This window comes from Pangasianodon hypophthalmus, chromosome 9, assembly GCF_027358585.1.
Source record: "Pangasianodon hypophthalmus isolate fPanHyp1 chromosome 9, fPanHyp1.pri, whole genome shotgun sequence".
Taxonomy (NCBI): Eukaryota; Metazoa; Chordata; class Actinopteri; order Siluriformes; family Pangasiidae; genus Pangasianodon; species Pangasianodon hypophthalmus.
In genome coordinates this window covers 17,273,548-17,296,800 of record NC_069718.1, presented here as the reverse complement: position 1 = coordinate 17,296,800, position 23,253 = coordinate 17,273,548, and the positions used below count along the sequence as shown (strand labels likewise).

The window sequence follows — 23,253 nt, the reverse complement described above, 5'->3', positions numbered from 1 at the left end:
CAGGCATGGTCTGTGCGAGCAGTACTGCCACCTGCTGATAAAACTGAACGTTTAGATCTGGGTTGTGTTCCAATCCCCGCACTTATCTGGGGAAGTGCACTCATTGCGCGGCCCTGCGTGCTCTGCTCCTCCTGCGTCTGCCTGGGGACTTCCGGGAACGAAGTGTCACAGTCTATCACATTATCCTACAGTCTGTTATTTGTTTAAATGCCGTTAAAAAAAAAAAAAAACTTAACAAGCCCCCGTGAATTCCTGACCCTAAAGCTTCCACTAGTCCGCAGGTTCCCAACTCTGTGCTGTAGGTTTTAGTGTTTTTCCTGCTTCACCACTTCAGCTCAGGGCTGGTAATTAGCTGATGATTTGAATCAGGTGTGCTGGGAGCAGGGAAATCACAAAAATTGGAAGGGCAGTGGGTACTCCAGGACCAGGTGCCTCATTTATCAACCGTGCGTGCGCATAGTTTTGTGCGTAAACCGTGCGTAAACCGTGCGTGCGCATAGTTTTGTGCGTAAACCGTGCGTACGGTTTGTTTTGTGCGTAAACGTGCGTGCGCATCGTATTGTGCGTAAACCGTGCGTACGTTTTGTTTTGTGCGTAAACCCTGCGTACGCACGTTGCTATGTATTGAATGGGATTTATCAAGTTTTGCGTATGTGTGAGGATATGCGCATATTTCCGCACACTGCTGACCATGCGTATGCAAGAACCCCTTCCTAGTGGTAGAAAAGTGTAATGGGGTAAAGTGACTATGCGGAGCTTCTGTAGCACATACTATCATAACAGCATACCTGAGAGTAGTTACTGATTTCGGTGATCATAAGATGCAGACATTATGGGCCTCAATTATCAATCTTTTAGTAAAGTTGTGTGTCAATGTTTGTGTAAGCCAACCCAAACTAAGAATCAGGAGCCTCAGAAATGGTTAATTAGATGTGAATGAAGTGAGTTAAAAATCAAATGTTTTAACGTGAATATGGAAAATAAAAAAGGTCCTGCTGTACCCAGGTGATCCTGGACAGCAAGTACATAAGGGAGGGAAACTGCTGTTTCTTTTTTTTTTTTTTTTTTCATTTTTTTCAAAGCAAAGTGTCTTGGTGACTTTTGGCCAGAAGTTTCTCACACACCAGGGCCAGATTTAGCCTGTCTTGACTGGGGTGCAGTCGAAATGCTTGCCAATAAAATATAATATTTGCATCATAATAAAGAACTGCAGGCTTCCTACTGCATGTTTTGTTTACATTTTATTTTACTGTTCATTTCTGCACAGCCATCCACAAAGGGCAGTGGGATAGTGTCCCTGCAAGTCAGTACTATCCTGTAGACATGTCCGATTTATTTAATTTGTTTGTTTACTTACTCACTTATTTATTCTGGTCATGTATACCTAAGCTAGGAGCGTCAGACTCAGGTTCTGCCAGGGCCACACATATTTAATTAAGTAAATGATTCATATAAATGTAAGTCTACTAAATGATTCAAATCAACAAAAGTATCGTTTTGCTTTACTAAAGTTTGTTTCATAACTTTAGTTATGAAGGTATAGCGACGTTGCACTGAATATAATCAACCTTGAATTATAACCTATTTATCTTATATTTTTATCAAAAGCACACAATAACTCTTTAAATCCTCATACATACAGTCAGCTCCAGATTTATTAGCGCCCTTGATAAAGATGGGTAGTACTGTTGCCTCACACCTCTGGGGTTGGGGGTTCGATTCCTGCCCCCTGCCCTGTTTGTGTGTAGCTTGCATGTTCTCCCTGTGCTTCAGGGTTTCCTCCAGGTACTCCAATTTCCTCCCCAAGTCCAAGCACATGCATTGTAGGCTGATTGGCATTTCCAAATTGTCGTGAGTGTGCGTGTGTGTGTGTGTGTGACTGTGACCTGCAATGGGTTGGCATCCTGTCCAGGGTGTCCCCTGCCTTGTGCCCTGAGTCCCTGAGGGATAGACTCCATGAAGGATAGACTCCAGGTTACCCTGTGACCCAGTGTAGGATAAGCGATACAGAAAATGGATGGACATCTTTTTTTTTTTTTTTTTTTTTTTTACCAAACTCATATGCCAATAATTTTCACATTACATTTAGTAGTTTGGTGGCTCCTTCCTTTGCCAGCTTAACTGTGCATTTTCAGTGTAAGATGAAGCTAATTAACCACAAAGTCATTCTTCCATAACCTGTTTACCCATAATTTTTTCCCCAAGGGTGCGAGTAATTTTGGAGCTGACAATAAAATCTGCACAAATTTTGGACAACTCAGCCCAGGGATTATCACTCTTTCACTCCAAGAAAGTGAATTAGCGTTTATTGCTAAATAGAGGTGTTGCAGTGAGACTGTGCGTCGCTTGGGCAGCACAGGGACTTTTATTTTGGAGTAAATCCCGCACACTTTTGTTGTTGTTCCTTGCAGTTTCGTTGTGGAGTCTTAGGAAGAGTCGCCGCTAATCATGCTCTGGAGATAGTGTCAGTGCGGCTCGTGTTCTGTCCAGCAGTGAATAATGTCGTAAAGATAAGAGCTCATTTGTGGAATCTGGGTGATATTTTGGCCGCATGGGTCTCGGAGAGCTTGCTGTTCAGTGTGCTGTAAGTGTCAGTTCCTGTCCGTCAGCAGTCCAGCTGAGAGCTAGCTGATTAGCTGAAGCGGCGTCAACACTTCTGCTGCAGGAAGGAAGAGACGGAGAAGTAGCTCAACAAAGCCGGCCACTGGACTTTGACTAAAAACGGCGAGTTTCTCATATTATATGACAGTTAGACATGTCGGTTGCTTATTCTGAGTGAGTTAATAGTAAATGTTTACTGGTGAATTCAGTGTTATGGTTAGTTTTTAGCTGGTAGGCCGAGCTGAAGAATTCTTTCCAGCCTGACTCTGATTAGCTAGGCTAGGCTAGGCTAGGCTAGCTGGTCACACTGGCTTGTTTTGGTCGGGGTGCTGGTGGAGCTTCCTGCACTTCAGCTCTTCACTTTTTTCTTATTTAACTCGACTGTCCAGCTCGCTCATGGCTACAGATGCGACCGAGAGTGAAAGCAGCTTGAACCAGACTGACACTAATAACAGGGTGATTAAGGAGAGCAGTGGTGAAGCAGACACACCCAGAATCAGTGCGACGCTGGAAAACAAGTCAGGTCGCGTCGCTGAACAAGGAAGCGATGAACACGCACTGACAGCAGCCTGCACACCCACACAGGCCATGACTTCTGCAGATACTCCACAGGATCCACCTGTCCTGTCCAGTTCGAGAAAACCAGAAGGTGTGCAAGAGGAAAGTTCACATAAAGAGCAAAGTGAGGAGTCGAGACTTATACACAGCAGCGCGCCGGTGACGCTTCCGCACGCGCACTCTGCACTGGAACATAATGGCAGGTAAGAGAGCCAGTCCTCTCATCCACATGTTACACCTTCACCCTCTGTCCAGGCTTCCTTTAACAACCTGCCCGCTGGAAGTTCATCACAAACCCTGCACTGGACATGGGAATTGTCAGGTTTCTACTTATGCATGTCAACACAGATTTGTTACTTTTCATTTGTGCATTCTCTAATACATTGGGTCGCTTTCTTTTTTCTTTTCTTTTCTTTTTTTTTTTGCATCCAGATCACCCTTTTAACTGTATAGGTTTATTTCATGTACATTATTTACTTGTGTGCAATGATAATTTGTCTGTTTATTACAACGATTATATTTATTTCTGTTTATAAACTTTCCACCAACAGAACACATTAGAGTCATTATTTATAGGCTTACTTGTTTTCAAGGTATTGAGGTTTGGATCGAATCTTTTGGGCCTTTACTCTGTAAATTTTACCTAGATACATGACTAAGAAGTGCTTTTAAAAATGATGTAAGGTACATAATCGGACTGTAATTACCTTTTAGAGTAAAGCTTTAAACGGTACATTATATGGACATTTCTAGGGAAAAGATCTATTCCAAAGGTACCAAAGAGGGGAACCACACCAGGGGTGGAGGAGTGTCCAGCTTGCTCATGGCTACAGATGTACTGTTTAGTACCCATTTTCTGAGAGTGTATACTTTGTAGTACCCTGGCAGTCCCCGGACTCCACAGTACCACTGCTCTGATCTACCTTATGTTGATGAAAAATGAAGGAGTTTTGGTTTCTTATTTATACCAGAGTGAAACAGGAAGTCATAGATGACCACTTGAGCCCCTCAGCATGTAGGTGAACTGTTAAAAAAATGGTTCAGTTACATTTATATATTCTTGGCCAATTCCCACCCACCAGTTAGGCCTCCCCATCATACAACAACTACCAAATCTGAAGGGAGAGGGCTATTGCTTCCTCCGAGTCACGTGAAGCCAGCCAACCACATCTTTTCGAACTGCTGCTCATGTTGCATCACAGGGCAGTGTAACACACTCTGAGGAAAGCGCTATCCACCCCTTTCCACATGCATGAGCTCACAGATTCCCACAATCTCATGACTCAGACTCCGGACAATAAGGCGAACGTTTTCTGTTGCGAGACTTGGGAGCCAATTTTTACAGTTTCAAGCAGTGGCAATAATTGTCATGTAAATGCGAACCAAGTTTATGTTTCTGTGTCCAATTCCTTCTGTCACTCTTGTATTTTTCTCTCTTATCACCTGTACACACACACACACACACATATATATATATATATATATATATATATATATATATATATATATATATATATATATATATATAAAACGTATGTATGTATTCACCACCCTTTTTATTAGGAATACCTGCTAATTATTTATGCAGTTATCCAATCAGCCAGCACAATACATAAAATCATGCAGATACAGGACAAGAACTTCAGTTAATGTTCACATCAAACATCAGAAAGAAGAAGAAAAAAAAGTGTGATCTCTGTGACTTTAACCATGGCTAGTTGTTGGTACCAGATGGTTTGGTTTGAGTATTTCATAAACTGCTGATCTCTTGGGATTTTCACACACAACAGTCTAGAGTTTACACAGAATGATGCAAAAAAAAAGAAAAAGAAAAACCATCCTGTGAGTGGAGGGTCTGCAGGCTGAAACCCCTTGATGATGAGAGAGGTCAGACAAGAATGACCAGACTGGTTTGAGCTGACAGGAAGTGAACATTAACTCAAATAAGCACTCTTTATAACTGTGGTGAGCAGAAAAGCATCTCAGCATGCACAGCACATGAAACTTTGAAGTGGATGAGCTACAACAGCAGAAGACCACATCAGGATCCACTGCTGTCAGCCAGGAACAAGAATCTGATACTGTCATGGGCACAAACTCACCCAAACTGGACATTTTGAAGACTGGAAAAAGACCAGGTGATTTTTTTTCTTCTAATCTTCACCTATCCAGTTTGGGTGTGCCTCTGCCCATAATAGCCTCAAATTATTGTTCTGTGCAATAATCAGGATAATAAAGATGGAAAAATAATACCTTCTTTACAATCAACCTTTACATAGTTACATGCATATTTTTTATGATGAAAAATGAATGTGAAAACATTAAACCTATGGATATGCAATTTGACACCTTTGACAGTGGCAAGCAAATAGTAGAGTAACATTAGAATAAGCTCGAAAGCTTTTTATTCAGTATTTACAAAATTTGAAAGTACTTAACGAGGAGCAAGAGGATAATTAAGCATTCTAACGTCTAAAGGATACTAACGTCTATTTAGTGACTTGCTAGTGCAAGTAGTAAACGCATGTTCCCGACCCCAGTCCTGTTCTGACCCAGTCCTGTTCTTTCCTTGCTCTGACACACCCACTTCAACTCACTTCAAAAACTGTTAAATCAAATATGCGGACCAATGATCTGCTGTGGCAACCCCTAACAGGAGCAGTGGATGGCATGGTAATTAGCTGTGAGACAGTGTTTATGTTCGTTCATCCTCACATCTGAGGGCCACCTTTTAAATGGATAACCAGCTATTATATGAATGATTTTTTTTTTTTTTTTGCTTTTTGATATGGAGGTGTGATTTAATTATTTTTCCAAAAATGTTTTCAGCATTCCTTGTTATTACTATGTTTTTGTATGTCAAAATTATATCAAAATATCTTTTGTGGCATACATACATTAAATTAGCAAAATGAACACATTTTGCTTGAACAGTCATATATACAGTATACACAGCATTAACAATTCCCTTAAATCAATGAATGCATTTTACCGTTTAATGAAAGCAAAAATGAAAACATTTGTTTTTTCATCATTCTCCTCACCATTAAGCAATGCTACGATTTAAATTTCCTTCACAATATAGTAGCAGATCACACCTCCACTTAACATACACATAAACCGGTTTGTAATGTACAATGCTGACAAAAGAGTATCCTACAAATAGCCTACTGCAACTGCTTTAATCCCAAACAGCAAAACTTCCAAATATGTTAATCCTCTGCTGCAAATCCAACACTGCAGAAATCTGCGACCATGTAGAAAGATTTCCCCTGACAGTTTTTTCATCAATAAAGTGATGAAAGTTCAGCTTCTCATTATCTTTTATTCAACAGTTATTTTCATGAAGTTCTGTGGAAGTTTGTATTATTCTTTGGTAGGCCCTGTATACTGTACAGACTCCAAAGCTTGTGTGTATGTCAGCACTTGCCTGCATGTAGTTAAGTAATTTTCGGATGACATAGGCAGTAATGCGTTGTCTCTCAGAGTCTGAGTCTCTTAAATCCAAAAGCCTTCCTAGGAAACAGTAAACCTGCTCAACTCCAGAGACAGGTTCAGGATGACTGTAACATGATTCAGGTGGAGAAGCAGCAGTGAGTCACACTGAGGCTCAGCAAGCCTAGTTTTGTTGCGAGTGAATTACCTGCTAAACCACAGAAGTTGACAGCAACAAAAGCTCTGGTTCAAAGGCAAGCAAGCTGTCTGTCAAAGCCAAAGTGCCTAAGTGATTGTATCTTTTATATTTTAGTTTTGAGCGTCAGGAATCAGTCAGCACTACAGAGGCTCGATTACGAATGGAAGGAATGGAATTCAAAGAGGAGTGGCAAGACGAGGACTTCCCCAGGTAATTAAGTGCTAAATGTTAAATGAAGGTGCGTTTAGATAAAAGTTATTTAAATTTCTTTTTTCCGGGGACTATACAGTGAATTTTGTTCAATAATGGATGTTTCACTATTGTTGAGGTTTCACCTTTCACCTTTTATTTGGCTTACCTAGTGCAATACTAAGTAACAGTCTATGTGTCCTCTCTATGGAGCCATATATGTTAAACACATATTTTGTATCCCAGTTGAAAATTTACAAGTTTCACTTTTCTCACTAAATTTGAAGACCACTACCTGAAGAAGGGGAGATTCACCTTGATGATGAACATCTCTTCACCCACACATCTGGAGAGGAAGATTCTGGTATGGACAATAGATGTACTGCCAGAATTTTTTGGGGGTTATCTTTTAAACGATGCGTCGAATTTTTTTGTTCGTCAGATGCTTGGCTTTGAAGTTAGAGATGGTGCAGAAATGACCTACCACAGACATAAATTTCAAGATTGCAAAATTTAAGAAACTGTAATGCACCACTTCTATAACAGCTAAATTACCACCAACTGACCCAGTAAAGGACAGACCACTTGTACACCATGTAATGTAACTTGGATTACGTTAGTTCTTCAGGTTGAGTAGTTAGTTCTTCGGGGAGTAGTGTATCTCTTTCCCCACTGAACCCAAATACACACTGCTCTGCTTTGCAGAATGGATAACAGTCCAAATTAGCAAGCACTCCTTTAGCATTACCTAAACAACAAAAAGCATAAGAAGACAGGAAACAACTAGACAGTTGGTTGCTTTTGTGGCTGACATTTTTCCTAAAGCTGTACTAGAGCATGCACGTCCAAAAGTATTTAAGTAAGTCTGTAAGTATTTTTTAATCCCACAAAATGTGACATTTCTAGCTCAATGTTCATAAACAACTGTATATACGTAACAGGTAACAGACCATAAATAATAAATGCACATACCTTAATGCATGGCCTGACACTTTCTACATTGTAAAATCTGTATTTCTCTTTGAGTGTTTAGCCTCTGTCTGCTGCATATTGTCATGGAAATTGATTCTGATACTAAGAGCTTGAACAGCCATAACAAAACATGTAACTATGCTATGTATAGAATAATAGTCAAGCTAATATGTAAATATTTTAATGTTATGTATTGGAAGATTCATTAATAATTTACAAAACCTAGCAATGTGAACATTTCAATTCCTAAACCAAAACATGCTCTGAAGTATCTATGGGAGGTCATTTTTGCACCACCCTAAACCAACCATTTGACTAACACACCATGAAACCTAAAAAATGTGTGCTTTTAAGGTGTAATATTAAGTATCCTTATTGCTTATCCTCCTTGCTCATTGTAAACAATTCTGTAGCTCCGAACAGTGGCAAAAACACAAAGAGGAGACTGTTGGCCCCAGATATCAGTCTGAACCTCGATCGTAGTGAGGGCTCTGTGCTTTCTGATGAGCTGGATGAAAGCACAGAGTTAGACCTGGACGGCATGGACACCCCGTCAGACAACAGCAACGAATTTGAATGGGAAGGTAAGAGTGGAAGGAGAACCATTGTGTTTGATATCTTCTCAGGTCTGCTGTATCTTAAGATTCCCTTTTTAGTCCTAACTCCAGATAAATAAAGAGTTCCTAACACACTTGATTGACCTAACTAGCTATAGGTATTGCTCTAAGCTCTTAGGCATTCCTGCAGTACTCTTTAAGACCTGCAACCTTTTTCAAGTGATCTCTCATCAGGAAACTGAGTCCAAGAAGCCCTTATATATTACCTTATGGTTAAATAGTGTTCTTGTTTTGTGTTTCCACTCTGCTGCCATCCTCTCACTGTCCTGGATGGATTGTTTCCTCCTAGTGGTTGGGAGTAGGCCTCTGGCCTGCCCTCTGTGGTAAGGTTACCTGGGTGACTATTCATGCCAAATCCATCCCAAGTTGATTTTGCACATTCCTCTTAATTGGTTATTCATTATATTGATTTTTTTTTTCCACACATGCCTTTGGAATAATTCAGCACTATCAGTGATTCCTAGTCCATTCAATTGTCCACTGCTGATTTTTTTTTTCTTTCCATTTTGTTATTATAATATATCATTGTTGCATGGTTCTAAATCAGTATCTGTGAATCATCCAGTAAATTTCAATAAATATTAAGAATGCAAGTTCATAGTAAAAGCTGGCTTATGATCGGTCTGTTTTTTGAAGAGAAAAGTCTGTCATTGCAGTTATCAACCTAACTTTATTTAAGGTATCAGTAGATGCACACGAGTTTTATTTTGTTCCTTGAAGCAGAGGTTTACATTAAGAATTATAGCATTTCTTCTGAAATACTTTTGAAGTGCTGTTCATCAATTGATTGATTTGATTGATTCCCTTTTGATTAGGTGTTAAAAATTGTCTTGGTTTGACCAGTGGTTTCTTTGAAGCTTTTGTGATTTTCATCAAGTAGCTGATGTTTGAGCAAATTAAGTCTTTCTCAGACAAATGTTGTAAGCAAAATGTGAGGCTTAAAGCAAGTAGGTACAGAGGGGTTTTCCCCCTTAGTACATATCATTTATAGACTTGATATAATGGATGCTATTTTCATCTGCTGGGCTTCCTAGTGTAGTAATCCTCAATGTGGGAGGAATTTGAATTTTGTATTAGGGTGTTCTTTTATTTGAAGAGCACAAGAGCAGCAGTGATTTATGAAAATGTAGACACTACAGGAGAAAACAAACACACAGATGTTTATCTTTGACTCTTGGTCCTGCCTTTCAGATGATCTACCAAAACCCAAAGGCACTGACGTGCTGCAGAAAGGTGTGGAATCAGTGACCGAATATTCAGCCTATGACGAGCGTGAAGATGGCCGACGCTGGAGGATCTTCCGTATTGGGGAGCAGGACCACCGGGTCGATATGAGGGCCATTGAGCCCTACAAAAGAGTCATCAGCCATGGAGGTCAGTAATAAAACCTGGCTCAAAAAATGAGCCAGCACTGCTGCCACACAATTGGCTGACTAGGTAATTGTATGAATGAGTAGGCGTACGTGTGTTCTTAATAAAGTGCTTAATATTGTTCTGTTAAAATTGCGTGCAACTATTAGTCATGAACCATGGGCATGTATTGAATTGGTGAGTGAAATTGCATTAGTTAGCTTATGTTGTAATAATGTGCTATTGATAATTTATACTGTGGTAAGGATTGTTTGCAGCTATGTTCAGACATGGCTCCCACTTTTATAGGTTACTATGGAGATGGACTGAATGCTATTATCGTCTTTGCGGTTTGCTTCATGCCTGAGAGCAATCAACCAAACTATAGATACATCATGGACAATCTTTTCAAGTGAGTTCACTCCAGTTTTTGGTGAAACATTTGACATCTAATGGCAGCTAGCTTTCATGTGTTCTTTGCTTTATCAGTATATTTGAAGCATTCTAGTAACTATTTGGTCTTTTATAACACCAAATATGTGAAATGGCACACAAATGCCAAGAACTTAAAAATATTGATAATTTTGGAATCAGGTATGTAATAGGCACTCTGGAGCTGCTGGTGGCAGAGAACTACATGATTGTGTACCTGAATGGTGCCACCTCGCGCCGTAAGATGCCCAGTGTGGGCTGGCTGAGGAAATGCTATCAACAGATAGACCGGAGGTAAGTTCTGCCAATCAACTCTGTCTGGGTCTTGACATATTTTAAAAGGATTTAAAAATGTAAAAAAAGAAATTCAGTTTATAAATGAATGTCCTAGCGATGCGTAGCAAAGATATAGATTTAATTTGTGCAGAGGATGCATTAATAACGCTGCTATGATCTGCAATTTTTTTGTACCTCAAATGGTTGTCCTCACAATTTCAACAGTATTTTAAATGTGTATTTTTTCTATTATGTGTGTTCTGTGTTTTGTTGATATTTGCCATATTCATGCTTATAGATTAAGGAAGAATCTGAAGTCTTTGATTATTGTCCATCCCTCTTGGTTCATTCGCACACTCCTGACCATCACAAAACCTTTTATAAGGTCAGTCCTAATTCTTTGCATGTCAATGTATCAGATCACTTAATACAAAACATGATTTACCTAATCAGTCTTTTCATTTGTCTGTTACTTTTCCAGCTCCAAATTTAGCCAAAAAATAAAGTATGTGTACAGTCTGGCAGACCTTGCTGAGCTTGTGCCAATGGAATATGTGTCAATACCAGAATGCATCAAGCAGTAAGTGAATTTCATAAGAGCTGTTTTCCTTTTTTTAGGAATTAATTTAGTGATTCTTGTAGTTAGAGGGACATTGATATGCATTTGAATATAACCTGGATGAATGAACAGTTCTTGTCCGTATGTGCATACATACCAAGAGGTTGCTACAAAGTCAGAAAGTGCCTGTATCAAGTGTTCAAGTGGGTTTTTATTGTCATTCCTCTATACAGCTTGTATACATTGGAACAAAATGTTGTTTCTCCAGGACCATGGTGCAACACAACAGTATGCAACACAACAGTATGCAAGACTACATAAAGTAAGCAAGACTACGTAGTCTTGCGTACTTTGTAGTATTTGCTATAAATACCGTTGTCATATCTTTCCCTGGAAACTTCTTGCCAAGTTCCCACAAGATTGGTGCTGGTTCTGAATGACCATGTCATGAGGAACACACCCACTTTAGGACTGACTGGAAGGTTGTTCAGGAGATGACCTCCACAGTCAGTTCCCTGTGAGACCCAATGTTAACCTTGTTAACATATAAGCATACATTACTTATAGGGTGGCATGCCCAGCCCGTAGACTGCGCTCAGTTCTAGCTTGTTGATGTGGTGTTCTCTCACACTCAAACCTGTGCCACTGTGGGCCCCACATTTTCCCCAGCTGTTAAAGGATCTCTTTCCAATGGGCCCCTGATCCCAAGAAGAACCCTTCCATGAGATAAGCCACAAGACTCTAGCAAGGTACAGCTCATGCCCCTCTTGCTGGGATGAGGGTGTGTGTCTGCCTGTGGTGGTTGAAATTGTAATCAGCCACATGCTGATAACCCACTTTTGGAAGATCCCTTTTTCCAACAGACACAGGGGAATGATTTACGGGACTAAGAGAAGTCTGCAAACCTACTGTACTCAAAAAGAGCCTGTACCACACATAGCAGCCTTACTGGATTCATTCTGCAAGTGTGATAATGTCGGCCACATGTTGGAATGCCAGGGTGGCTAGCATTCCAAATGACAATAGTTTTACAGAGTGTTTGAGGCCAAGCACCGTAATGTATATAGATGGATTGTCTAAACGATGGTGGAGGCACATAAGAGCCAAATACAGGAGAATCCTGATGCCTCTGTCCATCAGAGGCAACAGGGCCGCCTGCATATATCTTAAGAACGCTTGTGACGTTAGAGAGAGGACAAAAGGAAGACTTTCAGTTGGAATGCATGTCATTGAAACAGTATAACTAGCTGTAAAGGTTGCAGTCCAGAGCAGGGGATGCCTGAACCAGAGACCGCTTCCTTAAGGTGGTCAAAGCTGAGGCAATGAGTACAATGTGTTTGACCTCGGATTACAGGGGAGGTATGTGGAGGCTGGGCAAGGAATTGCCAAGAGGGAAAAACGGCCCGGTGAAGAGAATGCGGTTTTATTGGAGGGAACCTGACTCCAATCCTGATGTGTTTTTATATCAACATGGCTAACGCAGTAGGCTAGCTATGAGTAGCACCTCAACACGCTAGCTGCACTTAGCAGAGGGGCATGTTGAAAATTTTGAGCAGAGATGGTGAGAGAGGACTGTACCCCAGTGGGAAGAATGAGGGCATGCTCAGGGAGACCCTATTCCAGACCCACTTTTGTGTGTTAGTGGCCTGACTATTTCAGCAGGTTAAACAGTGAGCAGTAGTACAGTAAGTGAGAGCCACTTGACCATGTTAGCCATGCTTAGCCACAAGCCTGCTAGTAGGTAGATTGCAGGGACTGAGCCAAAGCCTTGAGTAAGGCCTCAATCAGAGATAAGGGAAGAGGTGGGAGACCCAACTCTGGCCCCTTTATACATGTTTCTGGAATCCAGCTAACACAATCCAGGTGATATTATCTGCCCTGGTAATAGGAGGGGTGAAATAGAATTTAAGACTTGGTATGCACATGATGCACATGAATGATGAAGAGCTCATGTTTAATGATCAAGAATTTTGGATTACACTGTCAGGCAAACCCAGTTGCCCTATTCAAGTACAACATATTGGTTATGCCAGTTTTCTGAGGAATGAAAGAATCTTATGGCATATGGGCATATAATTGTTGACAAGCATAATTAAAAGTCATGTAACATGCAAGCGAGGGAAAGTATAGAGTGAAAACCCTTTAATATAATATTGCCTTAGGCATGAACACAGTGGGCACAATTCTTCCTCTGTGGTGTGGTAAATACAGCAACCATTTGTTTATGGCTTTTTCATGTAGGAAAAAGTAACCAAAAATTGAAAGGCATTTTATTCATTAAATGTCTGCCAACACTGTTGAATTCCTTCATCATTTTTACATCTCTTTAATAACAAGAATTCTGTCTGCATCCAAGAGCTTAAAGCACGTCTCTTTTTGACAGTAGAGTGTATGATTGTCTGCTGTTGGCTGTTTAAACCTTCAGAAACTCTCTTGTACCTTAACCCTTCTCCCTGCCCTTCTTCTAAGGTTTGATGAAGAAAAAAATAGGAAAACACGTAAAAGGTATCTGTATAATTCACCCTAGGGCTTTTGCCAGGTCTCCATAGCAATTACCTGCAATGCACAAACTAACCCTTACTGTTTTGAGGAACATTACTAAAAATAACCACGCATGTGACGTTTGTTGCTGGATGAAAAACTGCTGGCTGTCATGTCCAGTCACTGCATGTTCGTTTGTGATGGATGATTCACAGATTTTGTTTTTTATGTTTATGCTTTTTTTTTTAAGCTGAACTACTGATAGATTCTCATTTAAATTCACTGAATCGTGGAAACCAGTGTCACAGAATTCCTTAGAGGGGCCTCTAATGTTTACAGTGCGGACAGTTTAAGGAAGAGTGATGCCAATATATCGATCTTTATTTGTTTCATTTCCCCTGCAAATATATATATACATATATATAATCACCTTGCCCATCTTTTCTCTGAACAAAAGATACAGATTTGGATGCTGACCTCATGTAAAGTGTAGACTGAATGGTATGTACAGCTACAGAAGTAAATTCTGTCTTAAAGGGGATGGGTTGCAGGACTTCAGTCACGAATGGTGCCTGTTGGTTTTCTGTCACATGAGGTATTTTTCTGAATTGCACACTTCATAGCTGGTTTGCATGCCTCACCTCTTATCAGCTCTACCCAGCCCTGTGCAGCCAGCTATAGACCTGTAGTTTGTGCAGACCTTCCAGTTCAACTTGTATTGCACAAGGTTGTCCTCTTGGATAACCTGAATACTTCTTTAGCTGAATTCAAATGCAGTAGGGTTAACTGCAGTCATGCAAAAGAGCACTGTCTGTTGTTCTAAGCTCACAATTAATCAGAATATTGCAGGTCCAGTTAATGTAATGAATAGACCCTTTTCATGTGCTTTGAGTTAGAGACATGTGACAGTCAACAGACTGAATTTGCTTTATACATTGCTTTATACACTTTGTGCATTAGATTTCACATGTACATTGTAGCTTCAAACTAAGCTTCCAACTAAGAAACTCACTTGTAAAATTTAGCCTTAATTGCTGATGGTAATCAGAATCTGAAGTTTTAATTTAAATAAGTTAGAGTTCTTCAGTACACAATACCGTGCACATGAAAAGGGTCCACATTACTAATCAGTGTCTAATTATCTGAAATTTACACCTGATTTTTTTTTCTTCTCTGCTTGTTTTGTACCAAGGCACTTTAACTTAAATCCAAAAAACAGCCTCTTGATCAAAAAGACTAACATTCACTGTTATATGGCTTTGTATGTCTTATTGCATTTAGAAAATATAAATGCAATAATGTTAAAACATAATAAATTTGACTGCTGTAACTGTTGATGTCTGGCCATTTTCAAACACGAGCCTTATTCATGTGGTATTAGATGACTGTATTTTGCATAAAGCCTGGAAGGTGAAATAGCATTTGATTGGCTGGTAAATCTTCTCTACTCACATTGTAACTTCAACCTTTTCTCCTCTAGGATTGACCAAGAAATGCATGGCAAAGGGGAGATGGCAGGTGCAGAGTGAAGTTGAAGAGGAAATTGGGTGGGTTTTTTGTGTCTCTCAGCTGGAGGGAAAAAAAAAAAAAAAAAAAAAAAATTTGTGCCTTCCAAGACTCTATTGCCTGTTACATGGTGGGACTTTTATTCTTTATTGTATTAGTGTGCCAAACACGAGTTGAAATCTCAATGCTGTGCTTCAAGTATTTTTATAATCTTACACACATAAATTCGGAGTCAGTTGTCATTCTTGTCAGTAATTCCTGTTGCTTCTCCCTGATGTTCAAGGCACTTGGTTTTCAAGTTAGGTGATGCATGTTCTACTACGTTACATTTAAAATATATTTATATTCAAATGGTGATAAAGGAGAAAAGATTAATATATATATATATAATTTTTTTTCTTTGGACAGTCCTTTATGGTGTTACTTTGACTTGCTGAAATCTCACATCATACCTGTTACTGTTTATTGGTGGAAAACATTTAGATGTTGTATGAGGAAAGTGTTGTTCTCTCCATCTTTGCCTCTTAGGAATGATCCAAAGAAATGGATCATTTCATAAGTTTACTATTATAGTCGCAGATTGTGTTGATCTCTGTACCATACGTTTGGGAAGGGTGTTTCTTGTCTGTTCTGTTCTTGCAAGTAAAATGTCCACAATACAAAAAAAAAGTCTTCCTCTTTGCCAGTATGACTATAAGTACCAGTAGTACACAGCAGTTACTTTAGTACAGTATATAATGCAGGTCTTTATGAAGGTAATTGCATTTGGAATAGTTTGACGTTTTATTGCATCAAGACTCTTGATGACCACCAGTTGTCACCAAGCAGTGATGCACTCAGTTTGAGTCTTTATTTGTAAAAGAATGTACACGTTGTCACAGTTTTGGTAGTTTTCTCAAGTGTGAACTGTTTAACTGCTAGTGATGGTTGATAGTTCCTTTACTTCTGACATGGTCTGACTCTCAACTGTTGATTCAGTTTATTGATTTTAAGGATCCAGTAAACAAGATAATTAAATAAAGGGTAGATTTTTCGTTGGAGTGATGGTCAATTTATTATTCGCAAGCAGTTTGCAGAAAACATTAAACAATCAAGTCATCTTAAATCTGGTTGCTATATTTTAACAATTTTGACACTAAATAATAAAAGTAGCACTTTGCTTAATCACCCCTTAATCAGTTTTAGGTCAGGCTCATGTGTTTGGAATTACCCCAGCTATTTCTTCTCAAGTTCATGGGTTTTGTAGTGAAAATGGTAATATTAAAGGTCATTCTCTCACTGCATGCAAGTATGATTTTGCCTGCTTCTGTAGCAATACCTCAAATATTCCAACTTTTGATTTAGATTTTTTTTCTTTATTGTGTAATTTCTTTCCCTGTGCCTGTCACTAACTGCAGCTAATTATCTCCATCTGTCATCAAAGCTCTCTGTCTTATTTTCTCCATGATGTATTGAAATGTTCTGTACAATGTTGCTGCATGGTTGCGCTACTGAAGCAGCATGTGATAAACGCACATTGGATTGTTCTCTGTTACACAGACCAGACCAATGAATGTACCACCTGTTTGCTGATATTCTGTATGTTTGAAAGCGCAATAATACCAATAAACAAGTACCATTACGTTATGCTAGTTTTGATGTTTAACCAAAAGACAGCACTTTCATGATGCAAGAGTGCATATCCACAATTGTTAAAACTCTTGTTCACCCCGGACATGGATATTATTTTTGAATGAGCTTGTATCAACAATCTGAAATTGTCTATGCTGTTATTCATAATTGTAATAATTTGGATAATCTTTAAAAATTTTTCATTATTTAGGTCAACAGCAGTCAAAAAGAAGGTAAATAAAATTCGCCCAGCAGAAAAGCCAATTTATTTAGGACACATGATCAATGTGGCTCTGAGTGGGGTGAAATGAAATCAGTTAATTCATTTATCTTCAGTGAGGGTCATGGTGAATCCAGAGCCAATCCTACACTGGGTACAAGGCCTGGATGAGTTGCCAGTCCTTTGCAGGGCACCATTCACACACACATTCCCACCTAGGGGCAATGTAGCATAGCCAGTCCACCTTCCAGCATGCGTATGGACAGCGGGAGGAAACCCACATGAACACAGGGAGAATATGCAAAACTCCACACAGACAGTAACCCATGCTCAGGATCAAACCCAGAACCCTCTGTGAGGTGGCAAAGTTACCCACTGAGCCTCTGTGCCAAGTGAAATTAGTTAAATGGATGCAAAAATGTGGAATGTTTTTGTGTTGCCATATAATATATATAGTATTTAGGCTATATTTCATCATTTTCATTTTTAATGATTATGAAGTATTTACTGTTCCTATTTGGGCAGACAAGTTAATTGACTTGTTTTTTGTTTTCCTTTCATGTTAATCAGTTTTTTTTTTATCAAAGTTTGAGCACTTTTGCTCAGACCTACAAAACATGTCAGCTAATCAACTAAATATTTTTCACTACAGTTGTAGATTATCAACATCTTACAAGGACTGCAGACCTGACATGAACTTGAATATGTTAAATAAAGAGTTGTATAAAAACGATGGTGTGTGTCCCCACCAGGGATATTAGTAAATATTAGGGATTAATTATAGTCTTGCTTAATTCTCACTTTAGTACCAGGGTCAGTGGCATTAAGATGTCAGTGGGAAGTCCTAGATCAGTGAACAATAGGAAGTGATCATTTCTCAATAATATGTGCTATAGAAATGGGAATTCATAGGAGACCCCCAGGGAAACAACATAAATGGAGGTTTGATAAGGGGTGAAATGAAATCAGTTAATGAAATCAGGAGGTTTGATAAGGGGTGAAATGAAATCAGTATAAATTTTGTTAAAAATAATTTAACAAAATTTATACTGAGAGTGAGACATTTTAATGGGGTTGATGAGATAAACAGATGTGCAGATAGATTAAATTCAATAATATTCAAGTGCAGTGGAAGAGTCCATTCCTAAATCAAAGGGAAAGGGTAGGAGAAAGGTGGTTCCTTGGTGGAATGATGAATGATCTAAAGCAGTTAAAAACAGAAATGAGGGACTTAGGATGTTAAGGAGAGCATTACTACCAGTACCTCTGCTAATTATCCAAAGGAAAAGAGTGCAGGCCAGGAAAGTTATTAAACAAGCTAAAAGCAAATATTGGCAAACATTTTGTTCTACAACAGGAAGAGAAACACAGCTAGGAGAAGTGTGGGCTGTTTTAAAGAGGATAAATTGGAGCGCGTCAATCTAATAATATCCCAATATTAATAAGTGATGGGAAAGTGGCGGTTACTGAAGAAGGAAAAGCAGAACTACTGGTCTGCATATTTCAAAAGTCACACAGTACAGATAATTTAGATGAAGAACATAAGAATAAGAAAAAAAGGAAAGAAATTTTAGAACAGATTCAAGATTTATATAAATCACAAACATAGTGGTCAGACAACTTTAGATGTCACTTTTGAAATGTGGGAACTAAAGAGTACTAATGCGGGTTAAACATACTGCTCCTGGAAAAGATAGGATTTGTTATATCATGCATAAACATGTAGATGAAGTGGTGCTTAAAGCAGTATTGGATCTTTTTAATAAAATGTGGTTAGAAGGACAGTTGCCTAGGACATGGAAGCAAGCAGTTATAATAACTATTGCTTCAGGGAATCAGGGAAAGAGCCTGCAGTAGCAGAGAATTATAGACCTCACTTCTAACCCTTGCAAACTGATGGAAAAATGACAGTTAAAAGGATATATTATATATTGGAGAGTAGAGGATTAACAGCATCCTACCAGTACGGATTTCTTCCTGGTCTACTTTGGACGCACTCAAAAGTTGGAGACAGATGTAAAGAAGGCATTAGCAATGAAATAGGTACTGGTGGCAGTATACTGTGATATTGAAAAGACCTATGATATGATGTGGAGAGAAGGGCTTCTCTTAAAGCTGCAGAAGATTGGGATTGGAGGTAGGATATATAACTGGATTTCGTGTTTTCTGTTTGGTTGCACAATTCAGGTCCAAGTTGATGGTAAATGCAGAAAATGGAACACCTCAGGGAAGTGTTATCAGTCCTGATTTGTTTAACATTATGATCAATGATATTTTTGAAAAAGTAGACCCAGGAATCAATAAAACATTATATGCAGACGGTGCAATGTGGAAAAGGGGAAGAAATGTAAAATACACTGTACATAAACTTGCTGTCAGTTTTTATTTATTTATTTTTATTAGGAAAAGGGTTACAGAAATTATGAAACTATATTTGTATTAAAAAAAAAAAAAACATTGGAAAGGGTGACCAGATTCAACTTACATGGAAAGTTCATGTTAATCACATTGAACAGAAGTGTAAAAAAGTATTAACTTTAATGAGGTGTGTAGCTGGACTGGAATGGGGAGCAGAGAAACAAGCAGTGATGGGCATATACTGTGCACTCCTTCAATCTGTAATATGGATGTATTGTATATGGATCTGTGTTTTCAACAGTGCTTAAAAGAATAGATGTTATGTAAGCTCAAGCACTAAGATGTTTTGTCGGTGCTGTTAAAACAACAGCAGTTGCAGCAATGCAGGTGGAGTTGGGAGAAGCACCATTAGACATAAGATGAAAAAAATTAGCTATGGCTTATTGGGTTAATTTGAGGGGACATAAGATAGATCATCCTGCAAAATCTGTACTTGAAAGAAAGCTGGAAAACAACTAACCTTATTGGATCAGGATTTGCAAGGAAAGCAAAGGAATGGGTGGCAGAAATGTCACTACATAATGCAATTTTGCACCAATAATTACAATACCCCTAATACCTCCTTGGTTATTCAGTCAACCTGTAGCTGACCTACAAGTACATGATAGTAGTCAAAAAGGGGAGAGTGGAAGTGATATTAAGAGTTACATAATAGAATATGTTAGAACTGTACATTATGCATTTATTCCGGTGTACACTGATGGCTCAAAAAATCCAAAGAGAGAAGTACATCAGAAGGAAAAGCATTATTTTGGAAGCTAGTAACAGTACATAGAAGGAGTATTGTAATCATTGCAAGACAGGGTGACATTAATATACAAAATAGTAGAAGACCAAACAAAATCATGCAAAACTTAAGTAGAGAAGAACAGATCATATTTACTTGTTTAAGGATGGGTCATACAAATGTTAATTCTACACTCTACCACATAAGTATGCACAAAACAGGACTATGTGAAATAGGCCAAGTAAAGGAACTGGTAGAACATGTGTTGTTAATATGTCCCAAATATGTACATGAAAGGAAAGAACTGGTGAAATGGTGGCTGCTGGATATAGAGAATTGACAATTACAAGTATTTTAAATACTTTAAATACAAGCGGTGATCATCTGGGTCCAAGCAGAACTGCAAAGTGGAGAAAATGTCTAAAACATTCCAGTTTGAAAGAATTGTTTGTGTTCTGTATAGGGCATGAAATGACTTGTTGGGAAGAATTTGGCACATAGAATAGGCTACAATGAATAGGTTTAAAAGGATATGCCTGGTTTTTTTTTATTTATTTTATTTTATTTATTTATTTTTTGTGGTTTTTATTTTTTTGTTTTTTGATTGTTAAAAATCAGAATCATTATATTAATGCCTGTGTTGGAAATGCATCACTGTTTTTAGTCTGTACTTTTTAATGAATATATGAAATGATTTATGAAATTAGCAGAAGAAGAAGCAGAATAATAATAAATATAAAAATTAAGATAACATTTAATCATCTTTGAGCATTTCACAAATTTGTTTGCAAACTAATTTTTATAAAACTCAGGAGATATTGTTAGAGTACCATGGTTCTATGCATTTAATCTAGTTTCTATGCATTTTTTATTACATGTTGAGTTATTCAGACATTCAAATGGAATGGAAACTGGTGGTGGGGGGTGTTGGGGGTGAGTAGGCTACTTAAAAAGTTTCATCATCCTGTGGCTCCCTCTTGTGGGCAATTTTAGTATTACAGCCCTCATCCGTCACCTTCATTGAGATACATGGCTGATCATTTAGAATTTGCTGCTAGCCCCACAAACATCAGAAATTCATGAAATTTGCCATGTTTACCCAGACTATCCTGTTGTCCATGTGTCCCAGTTGTCATGAAGTTTGGACATTGCGTTCACAAGATATAAGCCAATTAGTTATTATTTGCCACCCTCACAAATATATGGGCCTATATCTCCACAAAGACTATATGAATCAAAATTCTTTTGATAACTTTTTGTCTAGAGTATCTCGAAATGGTGCACATCTAATTTTGTGAGAATCACAGAATTTTGGACGAATTCAAAAAAGTAGGTTTTTCAGAAAATTAGAATTGCAGATACATTTTATATATAAAAATAAAAATGAGATTGACATTTTGTAGCGCTTGATGCAAGAATTCATAAGAAGGAAGAATTCATAGGAAGCATAGGAATGCAGGCATGCAGAGGTATTATCAAAAGCGCAAATTTGCTTATTATAGCGCCTCCTTGTGGCTGATTCTCAAAAGATTTGGTACACAGCCTCGTTTTGAGGTACGAACATGTCAATTTTCTTGACAGTTATTAGCTGCTGAATATTGATTGGCTGCTGGCGGCCATGTTTGTTGTTTTGCCCAAATCATATTTAAAGAATATGTTAACATGTGTACCAAAGATGATGCATACCAGTTTTCAACTTCATGGATCATACAGTTGTGGAGTTATAGTGGTTTTTTAGTTTTAGTGTCCCTATGGGTGGAATTTGACGCCACTTGTTGTGCATCCTCAGAATTTCCTGTAGTCTACACGTATTAAGTTTTGTTAAGTTTGAACATTGCATTCAGCAGATATAGATCAATTTGTAAAAATGGGCATCACCTGACCAATTAGTTAACTTATATCTTTGCAACACTTTGACGAATCAAAGTAATTTTGATAACTTTTTGTCATGAGGGTCTGGGAATCATGCATGCCATGTTTCGTGCAAATCGGATGAACGGCCTAGGACAAGTTCGAAAAAAAATTTTGAAGGGTGGATAAACTTTATAGAAAAACATACATAAAAACATGTGACATAAAAAGTAGCATTTTCAAAAAATTCAAAATGGCGCAAAGATTTTCATGACAAATGAAATTTGGAGATATTCGTTTTGTAGGGCAAGACTCAAGGATTCAGAGGAAAAAAGAATTTTGATTCAAACTTTGATTCTAGCACTTTGTGCTTGGACCCCTAAATATAAATTAAAATGGAAATTTAATGGAAAAATTCTAAAGGCAGTTATTAAATTCGTAAGAAACAGTGGACATAAACAGGATATAAGAAATCATTCATTTAAGCCTACACTGATGTCTCTTCACACACCAGCATAGGAGGTGGCTGTATGCACCTAGGGTTTAGTCGGTTTGCAACCTGCCATAAAACCCACTGAAGAAAAAGAATGGGGTGTGAGAAGGGAGACAGTTTTTTGACCTACATGGGAGAGTACCTCTGAATGGCTTAACTCCCTTGTTTTTAGCTTTGTAATTTCTTTATTCCAATAAAATGTTAAGATTTTCTCAACTTGTTGCAAGTAGCGTCAAATACTCCGTCCCACATGGAAGTGGCTATATTTCACTGAAAGGAAGCCATTAAAAGAACACTGAACTCACTGTCATGATGACTTTTGCCTTGTGACATGGTGCATTATCATGCTGAAAGTAACCATTAGACGATGTGTAAATTGTGGCCATGAAGGGCTACACATGGTCAGTAACAGTAATCAAACAGGCTGTGGCATTCAAGCTATGATTGATTGGTATTAACAGGCCCAAAAACATGCCCCACACCATTACACCACCTCCACCAGCCTGTACTGTTGACACACTGTCCACTGCCAAAAGTGCCTACAATGGACAGGTGAGCATCAGAACTGGACCAGGGAGCAATGGAAGAAGGTGGCCTGGTCCAATAAATCACATTTTCTTTTACATCATGTGGAAGGCCGGGTGCATTTGCATCATTTACCTGGAGAAGAGATGGCACCAGCATGCACTATGGGGAGAACGCAAGCTGGCGGAGGCAGTGTGACGCTCTGGGCAATGTTCTGCTGGGAAACTTTAGGT

General features: G+C 38.6%; 1 protein-coding gene across 4 annotated transcripts; it reads left to right on the top strand.

The window, feature by feature from the left end:
• Positions 1-2,386: 2,386 nt before the first annotated feature.
• bnip2 (BCL2 interacting protein 2) lies at positions 2,387-16,801 on the top strand. 4 transcript variants are annotated; one of them, XM_034307284.2, is made up of 12 exons: positions 2,387-3,362; positions 6,908-7,003; positions 7,270-7,346; positions 8,368-8,538; positions 9,763-9,945; positions 10,231-10,333; positions 10,516-10,647; positions 10,928-11,014; positions 11,111-11,209; positions 13,658-13,693; positions 14,127-14,170; positions 15,150-16,801. In XM_034307284.2, the coding sequence occupies exons 1-11, from the start codon at positions 2,998-3,000 to the stop codon at positions 14,143-14,145; spliced, it is 1,368 nt and encodes a 455-aa protein (XP_034163175.1). In that variant the 5' UTR covers positions 2,387-2,997; the 3' UTR covers positions 14,146-14,170; positions 15,150-16,801. The 4 variants fall into 4 exon arrangements, with proteins under 4 accessions (XP_034163175.1, XP_026774778.2, XP_026774775.2 ...); XM_026918977.3 differs by lacking the exon at positions 13,658-13,693; XM_026918974.3 differs by lacking the exon at positions 14,127-14,170.
• The last annotated feature ends 6,452 nt before the right edge of the window (positions 16,802-23,253 follow it).